We start from the raw sequence: 27068 nt of genomic DNA, 5'->3' as shown, positions 1-27068 counted from the left end.
ATGAAGAAAGACAAGCACTAAATATTTTACACAACTTGTGTATAAAAAGACTTTGTTTTGTTGTTGTTTTTGTTGTCCTTGATTGCTCACTGGCGAAAACACATGTGCAAAGTTGTTTAAAATGTTACACATTTGAAGGTTTATTTAAGGTTCCTCTTTCCTTTCTATACTATAAGTAATTAAAGCAATGAAGAATAATAATTTTTACTCTTCGCAATGGTCCAATTAACTGTATGGTTTTTATTTGGTTTTACTGAATTCAAAGACCAGAATTCATTTAGTCTGGTGACTATTCAACTATGTTGTTACTTGTGCTAATATCAGTAGAAGATTGTCTGTCTATATTGAGATATTATTTGGGCTTTGAATACTATGTTATTTGAAATATTTGGTCAGGGTTTACTTGTAGAAGTTTTCTCATGTCAGCATGTCCTGACAAAATTTTGTACAGAGAGAGTGAAGACACTCTAGGGTGGTTTGTAGAACACATTCAAACTCTCTCCTATTTTTATGAACTTGGAAGGGGGAGGGCTATGTGTACATTCATAAAAGAAGACAACTTGTGCTTTACTAAAATAAGTAGTAATGATTTCAGGGGCAGACAACTCGTCGTGCTTTATATATTTAAACACTCATGATATCAGGAGAGATAACTCTTGCTTAATTTATTTAAGTAGTAGTAATCATGTGGGAGACATCTGCTTTATTCAATTTGTAGTGGTCACAGGAGAGGTAATTCATGCTTTACTTATTCCAGTAGTAGTGATCACAGGGGGAGACAACTCATTTTTGTTACTTATTCAAGTAGATCACAGATAACTTGATTTATCTGTTTCTTTTTTCTTCTTGACTTATTTTGTATCAACGATAAATCTGGTGCAATATAAATAAGTCTTTATTTCAACAATGCAGAAAAAAATTTGGCTGCAACCACTGATTTAATTGAGTTTTTTTTTTTTTTTTTTTTTTTTTTTAAAAGAATTCTGCTCTTCTTACCCTTTTGGATCATGACAGATTACAAGCTTTAGAATTGCTTCAAATGAATCGTTCAAATTCTTTCAAATATTCTCTCGAAGGTAAGCCATTGTTTTTACCACCTTTTTTTCAGAAACGAGAAATCTGAAATTGTTTTAATAGAGAAGTCATGCATTGTTTTTTTTCTCTTTGAAAAAAAAAAAAAATTATTTGTGTCCCTCAAGAAAAAAAAATCTTCACCAGGTTTTGTTAAAACATTTCTTCAATGTCTTTTTAGCCACTATTTTTATTCCACCATAATTTTTTTCGATGTTTTTAAGCCACAAGATCTATTTTTTTATCTCAAATATTCGTAAAGTAAATTGAAATCAAAAGTAAAATCCATTCTTTACAAAAAAAAATGTTGATTTTTTTTTTCTTCCCCACCAACTATCCTACTTACTATTTAAAAAAGAAAAAATATTTGCTGAAATGTTCCATTTTTTTTTTTATTTTGTTTTTTAAAAAAATTTTTTTCTTATTATTATGTACTGAAGACATTTTATAGTTCTTTTTATTATTTCTTGCATAGTTATTATTTCATTTATTACCCAGCATTTATTACTTGTAAACATTTCATATATAATTTACTCATCTCAAAGGATTCCAATAAAATAAAAATAATAATATCTAATAACATTCAATACAGACCCAACTATGGAAAACCAGATAAGAATGAAAAACTTGGATTTATAAGACCCCCCCCCCCAAAAAAAAAATCCAACCTGGATCACCCTTCAGGTTTAGGACCCATGGTGCAGTGGATAGAGGTGTTGAGTCTTTACAGTTCCAGGTGAGCATTATCTGAAGATAGCAGTTTTAATCCTACTCAAAACTGCCAGAGGATTAGTTGGCCAAAACGTGGTGAGTCAACAACAACTATGGAAGGCAGTAATTACTGAGGATACAGTTAACAGATTCAGCATTTCTATCCCATCGTGGTTAACAACCACTTGAAGAAGGCCAGAGTAATAGTTGGCCGAAATATTGTGAAACGACAATTATGAAGATGAGGATAACAGTCCACAAATAAATAAATATACAACTTACTCATCTCAAAGAATTCCAATAATTGAATAGTACGCTTTATATATCTTAAATACTATTCTTATAAAACAGCATTGTATACATTTTATGAGAAGATATTTTAGATAAATAGAAAGAACTAATGCATATAAAAAATTATTTTTTTTTATTTTTTATTTTTTTTTACTCTTTTCCATCCCAAGCAAGGATATTGCCACTTCTCTGTCATTTCTTAAACCATGTTGAGATTCTGATACATCATCATCTAGAGTGTGTTTTTGCCATTTGGAACATAAAAGGCCTGCTATTTGGGATTGTGTTTAACAGGACACTGGGGAGTTAAGTAGTGAGATGTTTGTTCACATAACATTTTAACTGTTGCAGGTTAGTACAGTCAGGGGAAACAGGAAGAGAATTCCAAATTCTGGCAGTTTGAGGAAAGAAACTATTAGAATAGGAGGCTTCCTAGCATCTTGGGACTACAAAAATGAAAGGGTGGGATTTTGTTGCTTGATTAGTTAGGAGCGTGTACATCAAAAGACTACAAGTGTTATGAGTTCATCAGAGCACATTCCATTAAAGTACTTGTAAAACAGGCACAGGAATGCAACATGGCAGCAATGAATAGAGTTTGAAGTTTACCTGAAAGTGCAGAACCTATTAGACTTGAGGCTTTTTTTTTTTTTATGCTGTCTAGGAATGAGAGACTAGTGGTAGATGCACAAGCCCAGATGTGACAATAATACTCTATGCATGGACGAATTGTTAAACACATAGGATACTCTCTGGTGAATAATTTTCTAACACAGTAGAGGAAGCTCACCTTCTATACAAAAGCCTTGGCAATGTCCTGAATGTGTTAGTTCGAATTCATGTTGCATGTGAATATTAAGCTGAGGAGTTTAAATAATAAACTTTTGGGTAGAGTTTTACTTGTCATGGAAATCAGTGGTTAAGAAGTTTTTTGTAGTTGTTAAAGGAAAGAAGCTTAGTCTTAGTAGCATTAAATGTTACCATTCATTTGCAGATCCATTCCATTACAGCCTGAAGGTTATTTTCTGCTATTGCCTTGGATATGTGTACATTCCGTGTCTGAAGTTTCTGCTATTGTCATTTCCTTTGTGTCTATTATTAGCAATGCCCATCAACCATAAAACGATTTGGATAATTACAGATTTTGAGGTATTTCTATTAAAATAGTCATATTTTAAAAACCAAAACTTTTTAAGCCCTCGAAATTTCGCGTGCTTTAATAAATAATAATCTACATGATATATTTGAAGAGTTTTTAGGAAATGATAAAAAATGTTAACGCTATGAAACAGCCATTTTGCATTAGATTTTTTTTAACCTGCTCGGTGCTTAAAAGCTTGGCACCATTCCCCTATGAGGAATTTCATCATGAAATTTGAAAAACAATCAGAAAAAACCCCATCAATCTCACTTATTGTTAGGGTATGAAATAAACTGGTCCATTAGTCTTTTTGTTGATTTTAGAATAAGATTTTAACATCACATGTATCATACATATGAGAAGGTGGGCTCTCTCTACCGTGCCAGAAAATTACTTATACCTGAAAGTAATCTGTACCTCTATAAGGCCACCATTCGCCTATGTATGGAGTATTGCTGTCACATTTGGGCTGGTGCATCTACTACTTGTCTCTCACTCCTGGACAGGGTTCAAAAGAGAGTCGCCAACCTGATAGGTCCTGAACTGTCATCTAAGCTTCAGCCTCTGTCCCATCAACAAAATGTTGCATCCCTCTGCCTGTTCTACAAATACTTTAATGGTGGCTGCTCTGACAAACTGAAAGCACTTGTACCTCCTCGGCGTGACTACCCCCGATGGACCTGACAAGCAGCTAAGTCCCACCCCTTTACAGTCGAGATTCCTAGGTGTAAGAAAGCCTTTTACTCCAATAGTTTCTTCCCCAAAACTGCAAGTCTTTGGAACTCCCTTCTGGGATACTGCTTTCCCAACTGTACTGATATGCAGAAGTTCAAGTGTAATGTGAACAAACATCTTTCTACTCATCTCCCTTCATAATGCCCCTGCAAATTGTCCCCGATAGTAGCCCCCTACTTCAAAGTGGCACTTGCCTTGTTTGGGGTGAAGATTGAATAAAAAAAACAACATATTTTTCTAAATATTTTTTGTATGCCAAGTAATAAGTAAATTCATGTTTTTATTATTTTCATGTTTCAAAATGATAATTCTCTGTTGATTTCTCTTTTGATACCAGCCATTTTTAATTAGCTTCTCCTCCATAATTTCAAACGCTTTTCAATGAAAGTAAACAATTTGAACGGTAGCAATAAATATTGTTAATTAGTTAGCAGCTGAAGCTGTCGGCTATTTAGTTTGAAATCAAAGAGTTTTGTAAAGTACGTTTACAGGTTTATTTTGAAAAACAAAACTTTTTTGTTTAAAAGTAATGCGATTTGTGGTCCTTTTACATAATATTGGTTACTTCAAGAAATATTGGTTTTCAAATATGCTTAACTTGTGTACTTTATTGTAGTAAGAAATGACTTTCTAGCTACCAATTACAAAAAAAAAAAAAAAAGATTTTACTTTTTTACGTGATTATGTGTGAATACCCTAAAACACTCGGTGGAAAAAACAAAACAAAAATGAGAACTAAAGCAATTTAGAATTTAGAGTAGAGAGGGATCAGTTTCACATATAAATTTAATTTATAATAATTCCCCAATTTCGCAGTCATTATTGCCTTTTACAGCAGTTAGTACTCCAAATTTTTTAAATATTTTTTTTTCAATTTGAAAATGTTATATATCATGCTATTACTAAATCTAGGTCTGAGTGACAAGCTGACCCTCTAAAAGTGCCTTTCTCGAATCTGTTGTAGCATTAACCTTAAATCTGAGTGACAAACCTCACCCAAAAAAATCTACAACTAGCCCCGAGTATGAATAATACCCACTTCAAAATAAAAACTTTCATAACCCTACTAAGGTAAATGTTACCTTACGCTACAACAGAACACCGACCACTCGAATTTGTCTTTGATAGGGGTATTTGAGGTCACTGACAATAAATCCGATAATCAAACCCGTCGCAAATTTACCGTTTGCATGGTATTAACCCCTGGACCCTGGGACTATTTTGTGCCATTTCACCACCTTTGTTAATGCTCGTGCACACACACACACACGCATAGTAAAGTGGCTTGTCATGTCACGGAGAAGTCTTTAACAGACATTTGAAATAACAAGAAAGTTTTTTAGAAAAATAGATGTGATTCATTTTTTTTGTGTTGTTACATAGTTTTTAATACTTTTTTAATTGATTAAGTTTTCACGAGTGGTTTGCAAAAACATTTTTATGTTTTTCGTTCTTTTTTTGGAGGGGGTATACAATTATGGAACTTGTATAGTTTTTGACAGGTGTTTCTGCAGTTTAACCGTTTTTCTGTAAGTAACACACTGACATTAACCAAGTAGAAGACCTGTTTTAAAAGAATTCTGTTTACATTTGGGCGGGGGGGGGCTACCACAATAACTATTCCTATTGTTCTGATGATATAATAAAGAGATAAAAAAATAGGAACAAACCAAGTTATGTGTTCATCAACGTGTTTTATTGCGAGATGAATGAAATAAGAAAACAAAACATCATTACAAATATTTAAAAATATATTTTTCATGTAATGAAATGTATGACTTTGTTCCATTTGAGAAACGAAAAAGTTGTTGGAAATTCAATAGCATTGTGAAATAGAGTAAGATTTTTTTTTATAACGTCATATAGCCGTTAATATATTTAAAAAGATATGATGCAGTTCATATTCTTTTTAGAACAAATACATCCATTATAATTTAAATATGGATATGTAACTGAAATGAGATGAGTGTATTTTTGTTATGTAATTTATTGACTGATTATATGTATTATTATAGGTGTTGTTTTCTATGGTAAGAGAGTTAACCTGTGTCTAAAAGTAAATTATCTTCTTTTAATAAGAGTTTACTTATTAATGGCAATACATTGTAGAAACCTCCATATTGTTTAATTGTGCTTGAATTTGCGATAAGCACTGATTCAAGAAGTTTCCGTTTCCGTTTATTTGAAATAAATTTAACTATTTTTGCTTGTTTGAAGTCAAATTATGTTGCAATGACTGAGAGAATAATGCACTCAGAGAATTGCTATTTCTTATATCTCTTTTATGTTCATTGAACCTTTTCTCTAATCTATGTTGGGTTTCACCAACCTATATATGATGGCAACTTTCACAAGGAACAGTGTATATGGCTGCATTGGAAATTGGTTTGTTTTGGAGATATTTTGTTGTTTTTAATTTATATATTTACTAGTATAGGTGTCCGGTATTGCCCGGGTGTATGGCGGTGTGTGTTGAGCAAAAAAAAAAAAAGAAAAAAAGGCAGACTCGAATCCGTACCGCGAAGGAGAAAAAGAATGGGGAAAAAAAACGTGATGACCATCACCAAACTGGAAGTGACGTAGCTTTAAATTAAGGCTAGACAATCAAAAAGAGGGGATTACTTTCGAAAATATCTGTGAAAAAAGCGATCCCTCCCTGTAGAAAAGTGTCCAGTTGAAGGTGAAGAAATTAATGTTTTTAGCCAATTTTTCGATATTTGTCATCTGAAGAGCCGAGTTCAAAACGATACTGATCTTGTGAAAATCCATCGCCTCTGTAAAAAGTTTTAGGCAGACATGCAAACATACATACATAGATTTATATATTTGTAGCTCAAACTAATTAAAAAGCTTGCCTTATCTCTGAATACCCTTTATGTAAAATTTCAAATGTTTAGACCAGAAATTGTCTGAGTAATTTGGTAGAGACCGCAGAGGTCAAATTTTTAAAAACTTTGACCTCACTTATGACTCCTTAACATTTATTGTTTTGGGCTCAAATACAGTTATTAAGTTAGATTCATGTCCAAGGAACCTATATCTAAAATTTCAAGTGTTTAGACCCAAAATTGGCGGAGGAGTTTGTTAGAGTTGTCAAAGGTCAAATCGTTGAACTTTGACCCCTTAACAGCCAAATTTCTGATATCCTCCCCCTTGTTTTGGGGACCTCTTTCTTTTCTGAGGGCACTCCTTTCTCCAATGGCCAGTTTCCCTACAATTCCAACAACGCAGTTTCGGAGAGGTTCTGGCCATATGACCGGTTTGTCCGCACATCCAACAGCACAAGGGCATTGACACCTTTTGGGTCACCGGTGCCCTTATATCCTGAGCGACCCATCGGCATTTCCTGGAGCCAGTTTTAGGACGGGTTGTACTCAGGTGACCCGGCCACTCATCCTCTGGTTTGGAGCCTCCCGTCCGTTCCCTTTTGATTTGCCCTCAGGTGGGGGGGGGGCGGGTCTCGTTGCTCTGATTGAGCATATCGGCCAATTCCTAAGCGACAGTCACTTGCATTTGTGCACCATTTAGATCCGTGTCCGTGTTTATGACACTTGCAGCAGTAGGGTTGCAGATCCCAGGGATTACCTTCCCATCAGGTTGGAGATTCTGCCACCCGATGACCTTTATAATCACACCTAAAGCATACCAGTCCCATTCTTCCAGGAACGGGCTTATAGTGGCCATAACGAATGTCCCATTCCAAATAATTGGAATCAGCTTCCTTATCCCAGTCTTCCTCGATTATCTCCCGGGGCAGGGGGATTAACTTCAGTTGCCGGTCTTGACCTTGGCTTTCTCACAGGGGAAAGGTTCTTCCTGACCTCCTCCCACAGTCTCGAATTTCGAATGTGCCCCCAAACGCGGTCAGTCACTGTTCTGAGCAAGCTCTACCGCCTCGCTCAGGTTAACGGGGTTACCCTTCAACAGGTCTGCCCTTATATCCCGATCCAGAAGAGCCTCACCCAACACGTCAGCCAGCAGGACTTATATCGGCCCGTCCGGTCTGGGAAAGCCCTTATCACCAGCTTGGACACTCTCTCAGCCAAACCACTAATCTCTTCTCCGGCTCATTGACGAAGCCTAAATAATTCCCAGACGGCGTCAATGACCATTCTTTCACTGCTGAATTCCTTAATTAGAGCTGACCTTAACTGCTGCCAGGTCAGCTGTGAATTTTCTTGGAATTGTCTGCCAATGAATCTGGATACTGGGCCTGAAGCAGCTTCGTATGCAAGAAGAATCATCTCCGCATCTTGAAGACCATAAACTGTCTGTTTCTTTCCGACTGCCTGTAGCCATTCGTCAAGTTCACTTGCTTCTCCATGGAAGCTCGGAATTCTCAAGTGTCCCAGTAAAGCTCAAAATGCCTCTGTGACTTTGGATGAACCCAGACTCTTCTCTACCATATTTGTGAGCTCCCCAGAGATCTCGTCTATCCACCGCCTAGGACTATCTGCGTCTGTGTTCATCCGCACCCATGCCCAACACTCGGACGTAACCCCCGTGACCTCTTTAATATCCATTTATTTATCCATTTATTATCCTATTATTTAGCTAACTCCCTACATCCTAATAACACCCAAAGCAGTCAAATATACACAATATAGTCAATGAAATCAAGAAGAGAAAAATCACATAAACAATTGAAACAGAAAAAAAAATCAAATTCAATACAATTTAACCACTCAAAAGACTGCACCAATATCTCTTTAAAAGCTACTTTCTCTTTTTTTTTTTTTCAACCTCTCTCTTCTTTCAATGTAAGTCAACACACAAAATTATAACTCAATCCAAGTTACGCGCTAAAAAGGACAACTCTTCCCTTTCTCTCACTATTGACTACAATTTTCTCTTGTTCGCGCGTGTGTCCCAAGGGAGAGAAAAAAAGTTCTTTCTCTTCTTTTTCTCTTCTACTGTCCCTGTGTTTTATAACCTTCACTTTTCTTTCTTATCATAGTTTTTTTTTTTCAGTTTTTTACAATTGTCTTATTTTCAAATTTTCTTTCTCTATTTTATCATAGTTTTTTTTTTTTTCAGTTTTTTGCGATTGTCTTATTTTCAAATGTGCGTTTCACGCGTGTTTTTTTTTCACCTTCTCTTTTCTTTACGTTTTTCTCTCTCTGTCTATTATTATTTTTTTGTGTTCATCGTACTTTTTTTTCCGCGGCAAATCAATTACACCCTCAGGGTCATATCCTGATCACGGCACCAATTGTGACAGGCCTCCAGTGCTCAGGTCAGCAACTGACCTCTAACCTCATCGGAAACTGTGGTTTTTGATCATCTGTACCGGGAGATCTTCACATAAAATACTCAGCGTCTCTATGCTGATTTCTGCTGAAAAAGCAAAAGTAAGCTTCGTATGTGCGCCAGGAAAGAAAGACAGAATCAGATTTTCTAACCACGAAAAGTTAATTTCACAAAAGTTACAAAATCTGTAAAAATTGTAAAAAATCTGATTCTGTACATCGTCAGTTCACCAAAACATTTAAGTTTCACAAAATCTTATTCTTCGTCCACTGGATGGCGGTCAGGATAGATTTTCTTTTTTTTACATGGTAGTCACCACTTATCAAGGCCTGGAAGCCACTCGGGGATAAGGGTTATTGCGTGTACAGTAATCAATGGGATAATATTGTAGTAACTGTTAGTATTGGAGATTTGATAAAGTGTCTTACTTAAGGGGGCGGTTCATCAGGGATTTGTTTATGTTGGACTTGAAGACATCCAAGTTGTAATCATGTGGGAAACAGGCAAATGGAAGAGAGTTCCACAGGTGTGCACTTCTAAGAAAGAAGCTTTGTTCATGGAATCCACATTTTGGTTTTGGCACAGATAAAGAGTGGGGAAAGTTTTGGGCAGTGGTTTGAGCTAGATGGGTGTTCATCGTGAAATATTGGCGAGGGGACACCAGAGATTGTAGCTCAGACGAACACTTTCCATGGAAGTAACGATAAAACAAAGATATGCTCGCTGTGGGAGAGAGGTTGCAGGGAAGAGAAAAAGGCATCCCGCACTAAGCCACAAAGTCTATTTTGTACTCTGTCAAGGCAGGATAGGCTGTTTTTAGCAGCTTCTGCCCATATGTGGCAGCAGTACTCCATCCTTGGATGTACCTGGCTTTTCTATTTCAGATCAGGAGTAAAGATCAATCCCAGAAGCTTGTCAAAACATGAAGCCTACCCAAGGCGAGAGCCATCCATTTCAATTAACGCCAGATGGGGATCAGAGTGTTGATGATGTAAAGATAAGAGCTTGGTTTTAGATTCATTAAAAGTAATTAGCCACCTCTTCCTCCACTGTACCACGCGGTCAAGATCAGAGGAGAGAGAATCAGAGAGAACTTTGTCATTTACAGCCTTTGATGTGTTGCCATAGATTATGTGTCATCAGCATAGATGTCAACTAATGATTTAAGTATGTGTTTTGGGAGATCATTGATGTAGATGAGGAAGAGAGTTGGGCCCAGGTGTGACCCCTGAGGGACTCCAGCGTTAATACTGTGGACCTCTGATTTCTGCACATCAACCACTAATATTGATATGTCAAGAGCATGTGCCCTAGAAAGGAAGCCTTTGTCAAGAGATTCACTAATCCTATGAGATATAACCGTTAGCACATCTGCTGTAGATCTAACAGAACGGAAACCATATTGCATGTCACTAAGAAGGTTATTTCTGCTGAGGTGGTTGACTACTTCTTTATTTAATATGGATTCCAGCAACTTACACATGACACACAGGAGACTTATTGGTCTGTACTGAGAGGGAGATGACTTTTCACCTGAATTCTTAAATACAGGGCATACTGATGAGGTTTTCCAGGGTGTTGGGAAGCACTTCTCCTTAAGCCAACGCTTAAACAGTTTTGTAAGTATGGGGGCATGTTCTAGTTGAAGCTTTTTCAACACTATAATTGGAATGCCGCCGGGGCCAGTTACTTTACTGGAATCAAGGTTCTTGATTAGCTTGGCGACATCACGCACAGATATTTGTATGTTGCATAGCGTGTTGTCTGTTATAGGAGGAAATATGGGGAGTTGATTGCTTTTGTTGCATAGGGTAGAATTAGCTGCAAAGTTCTTGGCAAATAGTTTGACCTTGTCTGATGCTGACAAGATGACCTCAGCTCCATTGATGATGGTTGGGATAGAACGCATGCTTCTGTTCAGGATCCTGTTTACAATTTGCCAAAACTGGTTGGAACCTAGCTGCTGCTCAACTGCTTTGGATTTAACAGACTGAGCATATAGCTCTCTTGCATTTTTTTTATTACTCTTTTACAATGGTTGCTGGCAGTCCTGAAGCAGCTTTAGTCTCAGTATCCCTATTACATTGGTAGCTATGGAAAAAGTGATTTCTGTGTGCGATGGCAGCAGCACATTCTGGAAAGAACCATGGCTGGCTGTTAGGTTTTTGTTGAAACTTTTAGATGGTATGAATCAGTCTATGCCACAATTAACCATTCGGTCAGATCTGATACTATAGAAGACACATCCTTTTTAAACATGGAATGCAGAGGTAAATCAGATATAAATTTACGGAAGCTATCCCAGTCAGCCATAGAGTATCGATATACAGTACGGTGGAGAGGTACGTCTGAAGACTTATTACATTTCATTTTTATCTTAACTGATACAACTGAGTGGTCGGAAGATCTCAGAGGAGATAGAGTGGAACATTAAAATTCTGTTGGGGTGGGAGGATTAACGAAAAAAAAAGAAAATTGTGATTTTTTTTAAATAATGTGATTAATTCTTCTCCTTCAGATCCTAATGAATTGTTTTTGTGGGGCGAAAATCTAAACAGTACCCTAGGCCACTCATCAGAGCAGAGACGTCTCATCCCAACATCTGCTGACACATTTAGGCGTCAGAAACTAAGCATAAGACAGGTTTGTTTTCTTTGATGGAAAAAAATTTTTTTTATCTCATCTTGGTTGTTGCCATTTGCACAACATTTTGACTTTTATACTCTCCAGCCTTCTTCAGATGTCTGAAGAGCACGAGGACTAAAATGTTGTGGAAGTAGCAAAAGTTATTCTTAAGATGCATCTATTAGGTCTGCCTTAGAGCTAGTCTGTATCATTAACAATAAAAAAAATTTTCCAAATAAAAGCATGAAAGACCAAAGAAAGTTTAATTTAAAACTTAAGCATCATGGACCAAAAAAAAAAAAAAAAAGATTTATTTCAAACCAAACCTTGACTGACCAACAAAAATTCTATTTTAGCTTAAGTGTAATGAACCAATGAAAATTCTATTTTAAACTTAAGCATGACAGACTGCTGAAAATTCTATTTTAAACTTAAGCATGACAGACTGCTGAAAATTCTATTTTAAACTTAAGCATGACAGACTGCTGAAAATTCTATTTTAAACTTAAGCATGACAGACTGCTGAAAATTTTATTTTAAATTCAAGCATTATGGACCAATGAAAATTCTATTTCTAACTTAAGTATGACAGAATGATGGTAATTCTATTTCAAACTTAAGCATCACAGACTGATGAAAATTCTATTTTGAACTTGAGTGTTACCAACTGAAGAAAATGATATTTAAATTTTAAATATGATAGACCTATCAATTGACGGAAGCTATTATAAATATGTTTGAACACCGCTAACAACAAATGTATTAAATGCAGTCTGAATCCTGTAAACAAGATTTGCTTGCTGTTTGATAAGTTTGAGAATGTTTGATCGAAATCTGTAGTTGATTTTTTTTCCTACACATTTCTTTTCTTTTTTTTTTATATTATTTGGATTATCTGGACTACTGTTCGCATTTTAAGCATTATTTTCATAATGTTTCAGTCAATGTAACCTCTGACCTTCTTCTATTGTTGAACTCTGGAATTTTTGTGAAACTTGAGAGTCTGCATAGAATTTTAAATGGAACCCTGAGGGTACCATGCTCTTGTTCTGTCAGCCATGACCAAGTAGAAATCTTAAGTAATTGTATTCTTTGTATCTCCCACACTGAGGATTGAACCTTCAACCTCCAGATGAGTTCAACTTGCAACTGAATTTTACCAAGTACTTTATCCACTATGCCACGTGTCTAAATAATACAAATTATCAATCCTCATCTCAAAAATTCAGAAACATTTTCTTAATTTGTCAACATTCCCTAATAGGGGTAACTCCGGCGATTAGCAATAAATTGATCCCTTCTTAAAGAGTGAGAAGGCAAAGTCTGGGAGAGTGTCACAGAACCAGAGAACAAGTCATCTCAACATTAGTCGAGACTCTGTTACTCCTCTTATTACTACTTATTATTATTACTCCTCTGTTAGCTTTGGTGCTGAGGAACTCCTCCTCCTCCTCCCTGACTGATGGCAAAAAAGCCATCTTCATATTTGTTGTCCTAGTTTTTTTTCATTACATAGTTTTAAGATTGTGTGAATCTGTGCATCTATGTGTACATATGTACGTGTTAATATATTAATGGATGCAGGAAGATTAACCCTTCTCTATCCTTAAGAGTTGTGGAACTCTTTTGTAATAAAGTCTATTTCTACATGAATGGATCAGCAGAAGTGGTCTCAGTAGGGAGTAGCAATACACATGAAAAAATTGAAATAGCTTGAAATATTTCAATATTGGTATGCATAGAAAGAGCTTGATGAGCTAAGAAAGAATCTTTTTAAATTTTTAAAATCTGATTAAAATTAAGGAAGTTATGGCTATTTTTGTGCCTCACACGTTTGGATATTTTCTCCTCTTTAAGACCATATGCGTTTCGTCACATTTTTTACACTACTTTTTCAGTAAAAATGTCATATCTTTGTTAAAACACAAGACTAAGAAATGAAATTTACTGTATAAGTGTATTTTTGTACAAGGAATCAGAATATGCAACTGAAAATCTCCCAAAGTTTATGGTTTCCAAATAATCTGCAGTAAATGTGCATAAATATGCAGCAATTCCTTAAAAATGCCATGTATCCATAAACAGAAAAGAAGTTGGAGAACTCAAAGTTGAATTGTAATGTGCTTTATGTACAAAAAACTTAAATCTAAACATAAGACCATTTAAAAATGAATATATTGCAATATTTCTTTGGTATTATTATAGATTAACACCTTCTGTTTAACCCCACTCAACTCCTTCTGACCACCCCTCCAAAATGTGATTCTACCTTTTTAGGAAATTATGTATAAAATGCCATGAAAAACTTTAATGAAAGATAAACAAATTATTTTAGAATTGAATGTAAAATAATTTCCTATTACAGATCATTCTAGCATTTTAGGGCAGTTAACTGTTTTTTTTTCTATGGGAAAATATGCATGCTTTTTTTTTTTTTTAAGATGATTATGTGTAGTTTTAAGAGGGTTTCTATGCAATGAGAATATGTGGAGGGTTGCCATTCGGACTTTGAATTAATTGTAGGGCTAAGGAAAATTATGTGTGAACATACTGAAAACTTGACAGAGACAAAGCTAACAAAAACAATATTAGAGGGGGGAGCGGTTAGTTTCACAAAAATTTAATGTAAAATAATTCACCATTTCCTGGCCATTCTAGCATTTTAGGACAGTTAACCAATTTATTTTTATGTGTATTTTCTTTAAGGAAGGATCTATTTTTTGTTTGTTTGTTTTAGATGCTTGTATGTGGCTTACAGAGGTATTTTGTTGGAGGGGGAGGGAGGCTTGCCACTCGAACTTAGTGTTATTGTTAGGGTTAAAGAGTGTTTTAGGAGGAGACTTGCCACACATAATTTGGATTAGAGGTGAGGTTAAGAGAGCTTTTTTTTCAAAGAGAGCGTTCATCACTCATATTTACTGTTAGCGGTTCATAATTATTGGCTTTATATTATATATTTAGTTTTAATTTAATAAAAAACTGCGTTGCGAAATTTCAAAGAAAATTCCATAAATTTGTTGATTTCTATTTTCGAGGTTGAAGGTGTTAATTCCATAGGCCGTTTATACTACACTGGAGCAGGTTGTAAAAATATCTTTCGCTTAATAAGTAGAAAAAAAAATTAACGAAATAAAAAGCTTCCTAATTGTAGTTTGATGTGTTTTCTAACTGCTTTTAAAATTTCAAGAATATTGATATAGATTTTGAGGGTTTGTATTATTATACACATAGATTCGAAAAAGTTGTCAAAAAAAACAAATATATAACAAATAAATGTTATCAAAAGCAAGTTACTTTTCTACCTAACTGGATAATTTTTTAGTGTTTTTATTTAATGTAACATGTTTATTCAGCTTGAAAACAGTGTTTACCGATGTTTTGGAAAATTTTAAATGGCGCCCGCCGCCCGACTCTCTTGAAACGGTAAGTTTGGGGAAAAGAGTTAAAAATAAAAAAGTAGACAAAATACTGCTAGAAACTCGCTCAATATATGTTACCGTGACATAGGCTAACATATATTCGGTGAGTTTTTAACAGTATTTTGTATAGTTTTTTTTTTTTAAATTTTTAACTCCTTTTCTCAAACTTACCGTGTCAAAGAGAGTCGGGCCGGGCGCCATTTTTAATTTTCCAATACATCGGAAAACACTGTACGTTTTTCGAGCTGAATAAACATGTTACATTAAATAAAAACACTAGAAAATTATCCAGTTAGGTAGAAAAGTAACTTATCTTGCCTTTGATAACATTTATTTGTTATATTTGTTTTTTGACAACTTTTTCGAATCTATGTATAAACGAGATTTTAATACTTATTTTGATTTTGAAAAAAAACATTTGTGGCTGTTCGCAGTAAAACATTGTTTTAATTCGCTGTTCAAAACTAATTTAAAGAATAAAAGTGCATGCAAGCTATATATCTACAAAAGTTTATTTTGTTTTTTTTAACCATGTGTTTAAATTTGACGAAAAATGTGAGAAATTGCAACAGATTCATAATGCCGAATTGGTTGGGATTGTTGTTATTATACATTCTGAAAACCGAATAGTTCTAAACTAATGTTATTCTGATAACAAAATAGCTCTAATTAAACATAAGAACATTTATATTCATATTTCATTATGTTTTCATTTTGTTTCATTTTGTTTTTCTTAATTATTTTCATTATGTTTCATTTTGTTTTTCTTAATTCGTTCTTGAATAAAAATTAAAGAACGCGTGTTTGTTTATACACTGTGCTATGGCTGATTCTACAGGTTGTAGCTGCTGCTGCTGCTGCTGCTTCTAGTAATATTAACTTCATTTGACCAAATTCGAGAAATAGAAACAATTTTTTTTTTCGGGTAGGTCCTTTTAAATTATCAATTACCGTGGTCCTACTCAACATAAAATAATACTTTTAATTGATAAAGATAGTAAAAAGATTGATTTACTTACTACTGGGTGTCCGAAGAATTTTTTTTCAAAATGTTCGATACTCGGCATATTAAAGTCTTATTTTTAACACGACAAAAAAAGAAATGGTCAAAAATATTTCGGACACTTGACAGTATTAAGATTAACACCTCTTCTTATTGATTCCCAAATTTCATGACGAAATATTTCATACAATCACGGTACGGACCTTTAGAAAACAGGGGGGGGTCATTACAAAACCTTACCGAAAACGCCATTTTATGACGTTCACATTTTTATCACTTTATTTGCTCAAAACTCTTAAAATATATAATGTACATTCATATTTATTAATTCATTTGAAAGTATATTCATTTCCGAACAAAACGGTAGTAATTTGAAGACTTGAAGTGCTTTGGTTTAAAAAATATAGCTATTTTAGTAGAACTACCTTGAAATCTGTGATTATCCAAAGCGTTTTTTCGTCCGTGTGTATTACTATAGGGAGCGACTTGTATACTTGAGTGTTGAGAGTGGTAAGAAATACAGCATCCTGTCAAAATTTAGCGGCAATGTGTTGTGCTTTCTTCTAATTCTACTAATAAGCTTTAACAGTATGGGTTTGAGTTTTTATATATTTATTTTATACGTAGAGATATTTGCACACACACACACACACACACACACACACACACACACATATATATATTTTATAATATAAAGCTGAACGTCTGTGTGTGTGTGTCTCTGGTCACGAATAGGCTTCTATATAGTTGACTATTTTAAAAAAACTGATTACATATAATGATAGAAGATGTATCGAGACACAGGAATGGGTATGTTTGATCGGTGGTTCATTAAAATTGTGGGGTCTGCGTTCGTGCCTGGTCCACAATGTATGGAAATGAAAAATGTAAAAAGAAAACGTTTACAATGGTTTTTGATATAGATGTACATAAGAATACTTTGATAAGTATGTTTTAACTTAAATAGGGATGGTGTAATAAAATTGTGGGGTCTGCGTTCGCGCCAGGCCTCCATAGAATGGAAATAGGCACAAACTTTTATAAAGGCTTTTCATATTTATCTGTGATAATTATGTTTCAGTTTGAAGAAATATGGTATAATAAAATTATGGGGTGTTCGTTCGCACCTGACCACATAGAATGTAAATATGTCACAAAGTTTAACAAGTTTTTTTAATATAGATCCACAAAATATTGTGATAAATGTTTCAGTGTGAACAGATATGGTATAATAAATTATGGGGTTTATCTATTTTATTTTTAATTTCATCATATTTTGCTTTGGTTTTGATTCCCCCAAATTCGAAGCTATCTCTTTATAACCCTTCCTTTTCATAACCTATCATACTTTCATTAATCAGAGTCCATTTTCTGTAGGCTGTTTTTGAACCCAGTCAACGACAGGTACTTTTTCTAGTATATATATATTTGAATATCTAAAGTAAATGTTTATTCATCTTATATATATATATATATATAGAGAGAGAGAGAGAGGGAGATAAATAATAATAACATAGTTGTAAAGTAGAATTTTACAAAAAGTTTTTATTATTCGGCAGAATACTCCAAAGTTGGGTGCTCCTTAACCCGCTGAGTTTCAAAAAATGCTATTTCTTCTCATCAGAGGAAAAAACTGTGAGCGAAATAATCAGAAAGTCACGTTAAAAGTTTTAACATTTCTATGTATTTGCTGGTTGCGGTTATCCTGACGCTCCGCACTTCTTTGTTTACCTTGGAAGTGACGTCACGCAAATCTTATAATACGGATGGCTACAATTGTAAAAATAATTTGTTTTATTTTTCTTTCATTTTGAGCTCCTTTTTTTTCCCGTTTAACTTTTTTTTTCTCCCATTTCTTATTTTGAGCTGAGAATTTATTTTATTTTCATTTTGAGCTCTTCTTCCGATCCGGCGTTACCTTTTATAGGTACTCCTGCAGTCCTGCACTTTACGACCCGAGCTATTTTTTAACGCTATTATTTAGAAGCCTATTATTTAACATGGGGAAGGGAGGGTGTATTGTAACTATTCTGTACTTTCACCTAACAATTCAATTAAAAAAAAGGTAAATATGAAGAATTACTCAACCCTCGAAAATTCCTTTAAAATTACCACTCTTAAAGGTTTTCGGGGTCGCTGAAAACGAAAATAACGTTTAAAATTACGGCAAACGAGTAGTTTCTAAGATATGAAGAAATGTTAGTTTTAAAAAGTGGGGGATCACTTTTCTATAATAATTTAACGTAAAATGAACGTAAACTTTTTAAAACTAACATTTCTTAGTATCATCTTCTCACCATATATTTGTGTTATATATTAGAATTCTATGTCAGTTAGGTAAAGATTAAGTCAATATGAATTTCAAGAGCGTTTTTTTAAGTGCATGTCAGGACGGCCAGATGATCGACGGAAATAAACCCAGTGCACCCAACAAGTGAGGTGATAAGGTCAAGGCTCAGCTAAAACAGAACACGCTAAGAAGCAGATGTTAGATGGAAATTGCATCACTGAGGCAGTTTTGTGCTGGGTAAGTCGAGCAACAGCATGTGCTAACAACGTAGAAACCTAAGAAAAATTTCTTTGAGACCTGTCCATTCGTCAGTCAATTTTAAATTAAGTAAGGAAAATAAATAGGAAGAAATTGATTTTCTTGTATAAAGGACTAACCTGGGTGCCTGGCGTTGCCCGGGTGTTTGGAGGTGTGTGTTGAGCAAAAAGAAAAAGTTGTAGTAGGCAGGCAGGTAGACTGAAACCCATACACTGCGAAGGAGGAAAAGAACGTGAAAAAAAAATGTGATGTCTTTGCTGTTGCGTCCATTGCCAAACCAGAAATAGCGAAGGTTTAAATTAAGGCTAATCAATCGAAATGAAGGGATGACTTTCGAAAATATTAGCGAAAAAGCGACCCCCTCTTTGTAGAAAAGTGCCCAGTTGAGGGTGAAGGAATTTTTTTTTTTTTTTTTTTTACACAGTGATCACCAGTTATCAAGGCTCGGAAGCCACTCAGGGATAAGGCTTATTGCAAGTACATTACGTTAGTGTGGAGATTTGATGAAGTGTTTACTTAAGGGGGCGGTTCATTAGGAATTTGTTAACGCTGGACTTGAAGACATCCAAGTTATAGTCCGGTGGGAAGCAGGCAGACGGAACAGAGTTCCACAGGCGTGGAGTTCTAAGAAAGAAGCTTTGTTCATGGAATCCGCGTTTTGATTTAGGTACAGATATAGAGTGGGGGAATTTTTCACAGTGGATTCAGCTAGACGGGTGTTTTTCGTGAAAGATTGGCGAGGGGGGACCAGAGATTGGAGTTCAGACGAGCACCTGCCATGGAAATAACGATAAAACAAGGATAGGCTCGCAACGTCTCTTCTGTGGGAGAGAGGTTGCAGGGTAGAGAAAAGGGCATCTCCCACTAAGCCATGAAGTCTATTTTCTACTCTGTCAAGGCAGGATAGGCTGTTTTTAGCAGCTCCTGCCCAGATATGGCAACAGTATTCCACCCTTGGACGTACTTGGCTTTTATATAGATAGAGAATTGCATCAGTAGTGAGATATCTTCTGGAGCGGTAGAAGGATCCCACCATCTTTCCAGCGACCTTGGCAACAGACTTGATGTACGTGTTCCATTTCAGATCAGGAGTAAAGGTCAAACCCAGAAGCTTGTCAAAACACGGGGCCTCACCCAGACGAGAGCCATCCATCACAATTGATGCTAAATGGGGATCAGAGCGTTGATGATGTAAGGATAGGAGTTTGGTTTTGGATGTATTAAAGGTAACCAGCCACATCTTCCCCCACTGAACCACGCGCTCGATATCAGAGGAGAGAGAATCAGAGAGAACTTTGTCATTTACAGCCTTTGATGTGTTGCCGTAGATGGTCGTGTCATCAGCATAGATGTCAACGAATGATTTAAGTATGTGTTTAGGGAGGTCATTGATGTAGATGAGGAAGAGAGTTTGGCCCAGGATTGACCTGTGAGGGACTCCAGCATTTATATTGCAGACCTCCGATTTTTGTCCATCTACCACTACTCTTATGAGCCTATCAGAGAGAAATGATTTAATGATTGAGAAAACATTTCCAGTTATACCGTAGCTGGAAATCTTGTGAAGTAGACCCTTATGCCATACCTTGTCGAAAGCCTTTGATATGTCAAGAGCAATTGCCCTAGAAAGGAAGCCTTTGTCAAGAGATTCACTAATCCTGTGGGATATAACCGTCAGCTCATCTGTGGTAGATCTTGCAGAGCGGAAACCATATTGTGTGTCACTAAGAAGGTTATTCCTGCTGAGGTGGTTGACTATTTCTCTATTTAATATGGATTCCAGCAACTTACTCATAACACACAGGAGACTATTGGTCTGTACTGAGAGGGAGATGACTTATCACTTGAATTCTTAAATACAGGGCAAACTGATGAGGTCTTCCAGGGAGTTGGAAAGCACTTCTCCTTAAGGCAGCGCTTAAATAGTTTCGTAAGTATGGGAGCAAGTTCTGGTTGAAGCTTTTTAACACTATAATTGGGATGCCATCAGGGCCAGTTGCTTTACTGGAATCTAGGTTCTTGATTAGCTTGGCGACCTCATGCAAGGATATTTGTATGTTACCTAGCTTGTTCTGTGTTATAAGAGGAAATACGGGGAGTTGATGGCCTTCGTCGTATAGGGTAGAATTAGCTCTTGGCAAATAGTTTGGCCTTGTCTGATGCTGACGAGATAGCCTCAGGTCCATTGATGATGTTTGAGATATGATGTTCAGGATCCTATTTTTTATTTGCCAAAACTGGTGGGAACCAAGCCGCTGATCAGCTACCTTGGATTTAACAGACTGGGCATATAGCTCTCTTGCATTTTTTATTACTCTTTTACAGTGGTTGCTGGCAGTCCTGAAAGCAGCTTTAGTCTCAGTGCATCTATTACGTTGGTAGCTATGGAAAAAATGATTTCTGTGCGCGATAGCAGCAGCACATTCTGGGGAGAACCATGGCTGGCTATTAGGTTTTTGTTGGAATTGTTTAGATGGTATGAATTGGTCTATGCCTACAATAACCATTCGGTTAGATCTGATACTATAGAGGACACTTCCTTTTTAAACATGAAGTGCAGAGGTAAATCAGATATGAATGTACGGAAGATATCCCAGTCAGCCATGGAGTATCGGTATACAGTACGGTGGAGAGGTATGTCTGAGGGTTTCTTACATTTCGTTTTTATCTTAAATTAAATATTTTACACATCCGAACGTAACCACTTTTATTCTATAAATAGATAGGCACTCGTCCAAGTTATCCGGAAATAGAAATCTTCTTACGCTCTAGAAAGACACAACGATATGCCAGCTACCAGTTAGCGAAAAGACGGCGGACGGAACGCTATGGCAAAAACGTTCAGTATTTTTTTAAAACTAAGGAGTTAATGTTTTTAGCCAATTTTTCAATATTGTTGTCCGAAGGGTCGAGCTTCAGAACGATACCAATTTTGTGAAAATCTGTCGCCTCTGTTGAAAGTTTTAGGCAGACATACAATCATACATATATTTAAATAGAAAGGTGAGATTTATGTAATAGATTAATTTTTGGTCTCTTCCTCGTGAAAGAATTTTCTCTCCTCAATAAAACCTTTAAATCATCAATATATCTCCTTATTTTTCCATGCATGAATTTTATTTGTCTTGAGTAACAAAAGATTAAAATTACTTGATGATCCAATGTTACAAATCAACAGTCACACATAGGGGGAAGTGACAATGAAAAGAATGATGTCTAGACTGCACATATTTACATATTTTTATTTAGTTCAGTTGTTGCTTGATTGCTCTCCAGGTGCAGTGATTATGCAACATCATTTAACATTTGTTCGTTTGATGTTTTGCTTATGAAGTGTTACATTTGTGTATTTCACAAATACATAATTGAAGGAAAAGTATCAGATAAAAATAAACAAACTTTAAATAATTAAAAAAAAAAGTTTGATGAAGAAAAAAATTTAGGAAAAATATAGATGCTGTATGTGCTGGAGCTTGTAGACATATTTTCCTTTGGTTCACTAAATGGGTCCTTTTTTAATTATCGGCACATGCAGACATGCTTCATGTGTACCTTTCATCTGTACATAGAAGTTTTGAGGTGATAGAAATTGCTATATTAATGAGCACGCATTTTAATCTATGAAGTTATGTCAGCAGTACTCACTCTACATGGGTTAAACTGGCTTCCACGAAAGGAAGACGTTTCATGTGAATATCAAATACACAAGCCAGTCAGCAGAAATAACCTTCTTAGTGGCATGCAATATGGTTTCCGTTCTGCTAGATCTACACAGATGTGCTAACGGTTATATCTCATATGATTAGGGAATCTCTCGACAAAGGCTTCCTTCGATAATGGTATGGCATAAAGGCCTACTTCACAAGATTTCCAGCTACGGTATAATTGGAAATGTTTTCTCAATTATTAAATCATTTCTCTCTGATAGGCTCATAAGAGTAGTGGTTGATGGGCAGAAATCAGAGGCCCACAGTATTAATGCTGGAGTCTCTCCTGGGCCGAACTCTCTTCCTGATCTACATCAACGATCTCCCAAAATATGTACTTAAATCATTCGTTGACATCTATGCTGATGACAGGACCATCTACGGCAACACATCAAAGGCCATAAATGACAAAGTTCTCTGATTCTCTCTCCTCTGATCTTGACTGCGTGGTGCAGTGGGAGAAGAGGTGGCTTGTTACTTTTAATGCATCTAAAACCAAGCTCCTCTCTTTGCATCATCAACGCTCTGATCCCCACCTGGCATCAATTGAAATGGATGGCTTTCGTCTTGGTGAGGCTCCATGTTTTGACAAGCTTTTAGGATTGACCTTTACTCCTGATCTGAAATGGAACACATACATCAAGTCTGTTGCCAAGGTCGCTGGAAAAATGGTAGGATCTTTCTACTGCTTAAGAAAATATCTCACTGCTGATGCAATTCTCTATCTATATAAAAGCCAGGTAAATCCAAGGATGGAGTACTGCTGCCACATATGGGCTGGAGCTGCTAAAAACACTCTAAGAGTAGAAAATAGACTTCAGGGCTTAGTGGAGGATGCTCTTTTCTCTACCCTGCAACCTCTCTCCCACAGAAGAGACGTTGCAAGCCTGTCTTTGTTTTATCGTTACTTCCATGGCAAGTGCTCGTCTGAGCTACAATCTCTGGTCCCCCCTCACCAATATTTCATGAAAAACATCCATCTAGCTGAAACCACTGTCAATAATTTTCCCCACTCTTTATGCCAAAATCAGAACAGATTCCATGAACAAAGCTTCTTTCTTAGAAGTGCATGCCTGTGGAACTCTCTTCCGTTTGCCTGTTTCCCACCTGACTACAACTTGGATGTCTTCAAGTCCAACATAAACAAATTCCTGATAAATCGCCCCCTTAAGTAAGACACTTTATGAAATCTCCATTACTAACAATTACTACGATATTATCCCACTGATTACTGTACACACAATAACCCTTATCCCTGAGTGGCTTCCGGGCCTTGATAAGTGGCGACTACCATGTAAAAAAGGGGGGGGTGGCACCATTAGGTTTTTACAGTTTCTGCAAAGAGTGCATGTATGGGACTTCTTTATATAAAGGGTTTTGTCCAAAATTTTGTACAAATTCCACAGTTTGACGAGACAGATTTGAAGAATGCCGGCAGTTATATCAGCAAAAACATGAGAATAACATCCAAGATGAAAACAGTAGTCCGGATACAAATAACGAATCATCTAAAAAAAAATTCCAGAATATAACTTAATTATTTTTTTCCAAAGATTCTTTCTTGAAAAAAAAAACAAGTATTTATACTGATAGTGTTTATTTCACTTTATTTATTTTTTAATTTTTTTTGTCATTTACAAAATTTTTTATGAAGGAATTTATTTTCCAGGTTGTACTATGCAAATATCATACAGTCTTTCTAACACAATGTGGTAGTGTTTATACATGCGGTCATGGACAAGGTGGACGTCTTGGCTTAGGTAACGAAAATACTTATCTGGTTAGTGCTTACAAATTCACAATCACCCACATTATCTTTCTTTTCTCGCTTTTTTAATTTGAAGAAAAAAATTACTCTTCTCCAAATTTTTCTGAAAATACTCTTAAAATTTAAATGCAGATGAAAAATTAGAAAAAATTTGAATTTTTATATCTAATTTATTGCCACTTTCTTTTTTGTTTTTATCACATGCCTTCTCTTCTAAAAAAAAAGTGTATTTTTATTCAAATTGAAAATGTAAGTTTAAAAAGCCAATTCAATGCAGATGTTTAAAAAAAAAATAGATAAACATTTATTTGTTTATAAATCAAACTTTTCAACATGATAGCACCCTCATCATCAGGATAGAAACGGTTTCCTTTTTCTTTTTCTTCCCTCGTGCCACAAGAAAAATAAGATCCTTGCAATCTTCTTCAATGGTTATGTTATAAATGTCCAAGTGGTTGCACGTGAAGTAAATTATGAAGATTTTTTTTTTCTGTGATGAAAGTGTTGTTCAAATTGAAATTTTAAGTTTAAAAAGCCAATTCAATGCAGATATTTTTTTTTTATTATTCCTTTTTCTTTCTTTTTTTTATTAGTGACAAATGTTTCAGTAGCCACAGAATTATATAACGTTCTGGGGCCTGTATGGTCAAGAAAAAAAATCATTATGTTCTAACCACTTAGAAAAGTGTATTGATCAAGATTTTGTTCATTTAAGTCAAAACCAATGCTATATGTCTTCAAAAATCCCACAAAAAAATAAAAGTCTATTTATGGGCAAAGATTTTATTTTGGAGTGAAATTTTCCAAATGTAGAAATCACATTATATATATTAATCGCCTACATATAGTGATTTATGCATAGTTTTTACATTCTACATAATTGTGTATAATTTAGGATGAAAACGTTTAAAGACATAGAAATGTTTCTCTCTCTCTCTCTCTCTCTCTCTCTCTCTCTCTCTATATATATATATATATATATATATATATATATATATATATATATATATAATGATCTTGTCAGTGCATGTACAAAAATTCTCTACCAAACTCCTTTCTGAATATTTGGTTTACAACCTCGAAATTTGATATATAGGGTATTTGGACCCTAGGAGCACTTTCAATTTGATTTTTAGCCTTTAAAAACGGCTGCTAAGGAGTCAAAATAAAAAAAAAAGGTTAACCTTGGCAGGAGTAAATCTGCTAATTTCACATCATGCGTACATACACATTTTTAGCTTGAAGTCGCTTAATTTTTATCCATCTGGTGATAGCTCAGATCATTAAATCATTTCTCTCTGATAGGCTCATAAGAGTAGTGATCGATGGACAAAAATCGGAGGCCTGCAGTATTAATGCTGGAGTCCCTCAAGGGTCAATTCTGGGCCCAACTCTCTTCCTGATTTACATCAATGATCTCCCTAAACACATACTTAAATCATTCGTTGACATCTATGCTGATGACACGACCATCTACGGCAACACATCAAAGGCTGTAAATGACAAAGTTCTCTCTGATTCTCTCTCCTCTGATCTCGAGCGCGTGGTTCAGTGGGGGAAGACGTGGCTGGTTACCTTTAATGCATCTAAAACTAAACTCCTATCTTTACATCATCAAAGCTCTGATCCCCCATCTGGCATCAATTGAAATGGATGGCTCTCGTCTAGGAGAAGCCCCATGTTTTGACAAGCTTCTGGGTTTGTCCTTTACTCCTGATCTGAAATGGAACACGTACATCAAGTCTGTTGCCAAGGTCGCTGGAAAGATGGTGGGATCCTTCTACCGCTCCAGAAGATATCTCACTACTGATGCAATTCTCTATCTATATAAAAGCCAAGTATGTCCAAGGATGGAATACTGCTGCCATATCTGGGCAGGAGCTGCTAAAAACAGCCTATCCTGCCTTGACAGAGTACAAAATAGACTTCGTGGCTTAGTGGGGGATGCCCTTTTCTCTTCCCTGCAACCTCTCTCTCACAGAAAAGATGTTGCGAGCCTATCTTTGTTTCATCGTTATTTCCATGGCAGGTGCTTGTCTGAACTCCAATCTCTGGTCCCTCCCCCCTCACCAATCTTTTACGAAAAACACCCGTCTAGCTGAATCCACTGTCAAAAATTTTCCCCACTCTTTATCTGTGCCTAAATCAAAACATAGATTCCATGAACAAAGCTTCTTTCTTAGAACTGCACGCCTGCTTCCCACTTGACTACAACCTGGATCTCTGAAGTCCAATCTAAACAAATTCCTAATGAACCGCCCCCTTAAGTAAACACTTCATTAAATCTCCACACTAACGTAATGTACTTGCAATAATCCTTATCCCTGAGTGGCTTCCGGGCCTTGATAAGTGGTGACCACCGTGTAAAAACCAACAAAAAAAAAAAAAACCTTCCAATACTTTCATTGTCATCAAAATCATTGAAATCGCCCATTTTTCTGTCAGATTGATGATTATCTGTTCTAGTTGGGGACCCACTGCGGTCCTTCAGGAGGAAACTTCATCTGCCCCTCTATAATACATTACTCTGTAGAGAACCTATTGTTGATTGAATAAAATTATTTTCATATAATGGCTTGAAATAAAGTTTAAAATGCAAAAGTCAAATACCATGGTTCAATTGTGCTCTATTCAGAAATATTCATTTCTAATGCGCCCCTGTCTTATCTAAAAACTTATTGTTGGTTTTATACACCAGGCCCTTCTGTTTGTGTGGTGATTATACTTCTCAAATGCACTTGTGATGTTAGGCTATATAAGGATATATCTTTGGTCAAAATCGGACTCTTTCTTCTTTAC

General features: G+C 35.7%; 1 protein-coding gene across 1 annotated transcript in view; it reads left to right on the top strand.

Annotated features, from left to right (window-relative positions):
* The window catches only part of LOC145303471 (inhibitor of Bruton tyrosine kinase-like), a 147890-nt gene that overhangs the window by 7602 nt on the left and 113220 nt on the right, over positions 1–27068 (top strand). The window contains exons 3-5 of the mRNA XM_080144819.1: positions 980–1076; positions 11718–11842; positions 24171–24281. Of these exons, the coding sequence (XP_080000945.1) occupies positions 980–1076; positions 11718–11842; positions 24171–24281 (333 nt within the window). The remainder of the gene's footprint in view (positions 1–979; positions 1077–11717; positions 11843–24170; positions 24282–27068) is intronic.

Source organism: Euprymna scolopes, chromosome 19, assembly GCF_053919585.1.
Source record: "Euprymna scolopes isolate OS-2025 chromosome 19, ASM5391958v1, whole genome shotgun sequence".
In the NCBI taxonomy this organism is placed as follows: domain Eukaryota; kingdom Metazoa; phylum Mollusca; class Cephalopoda; order Sepiida; family Sepiolidae; genus Euprymna; species Euprymna scolopes.
The sequence above is the reverse complement of the archived record's forward strand: the minus strand, read 5'-3'. Positions and strand labels throughout refer to the sequence as shown.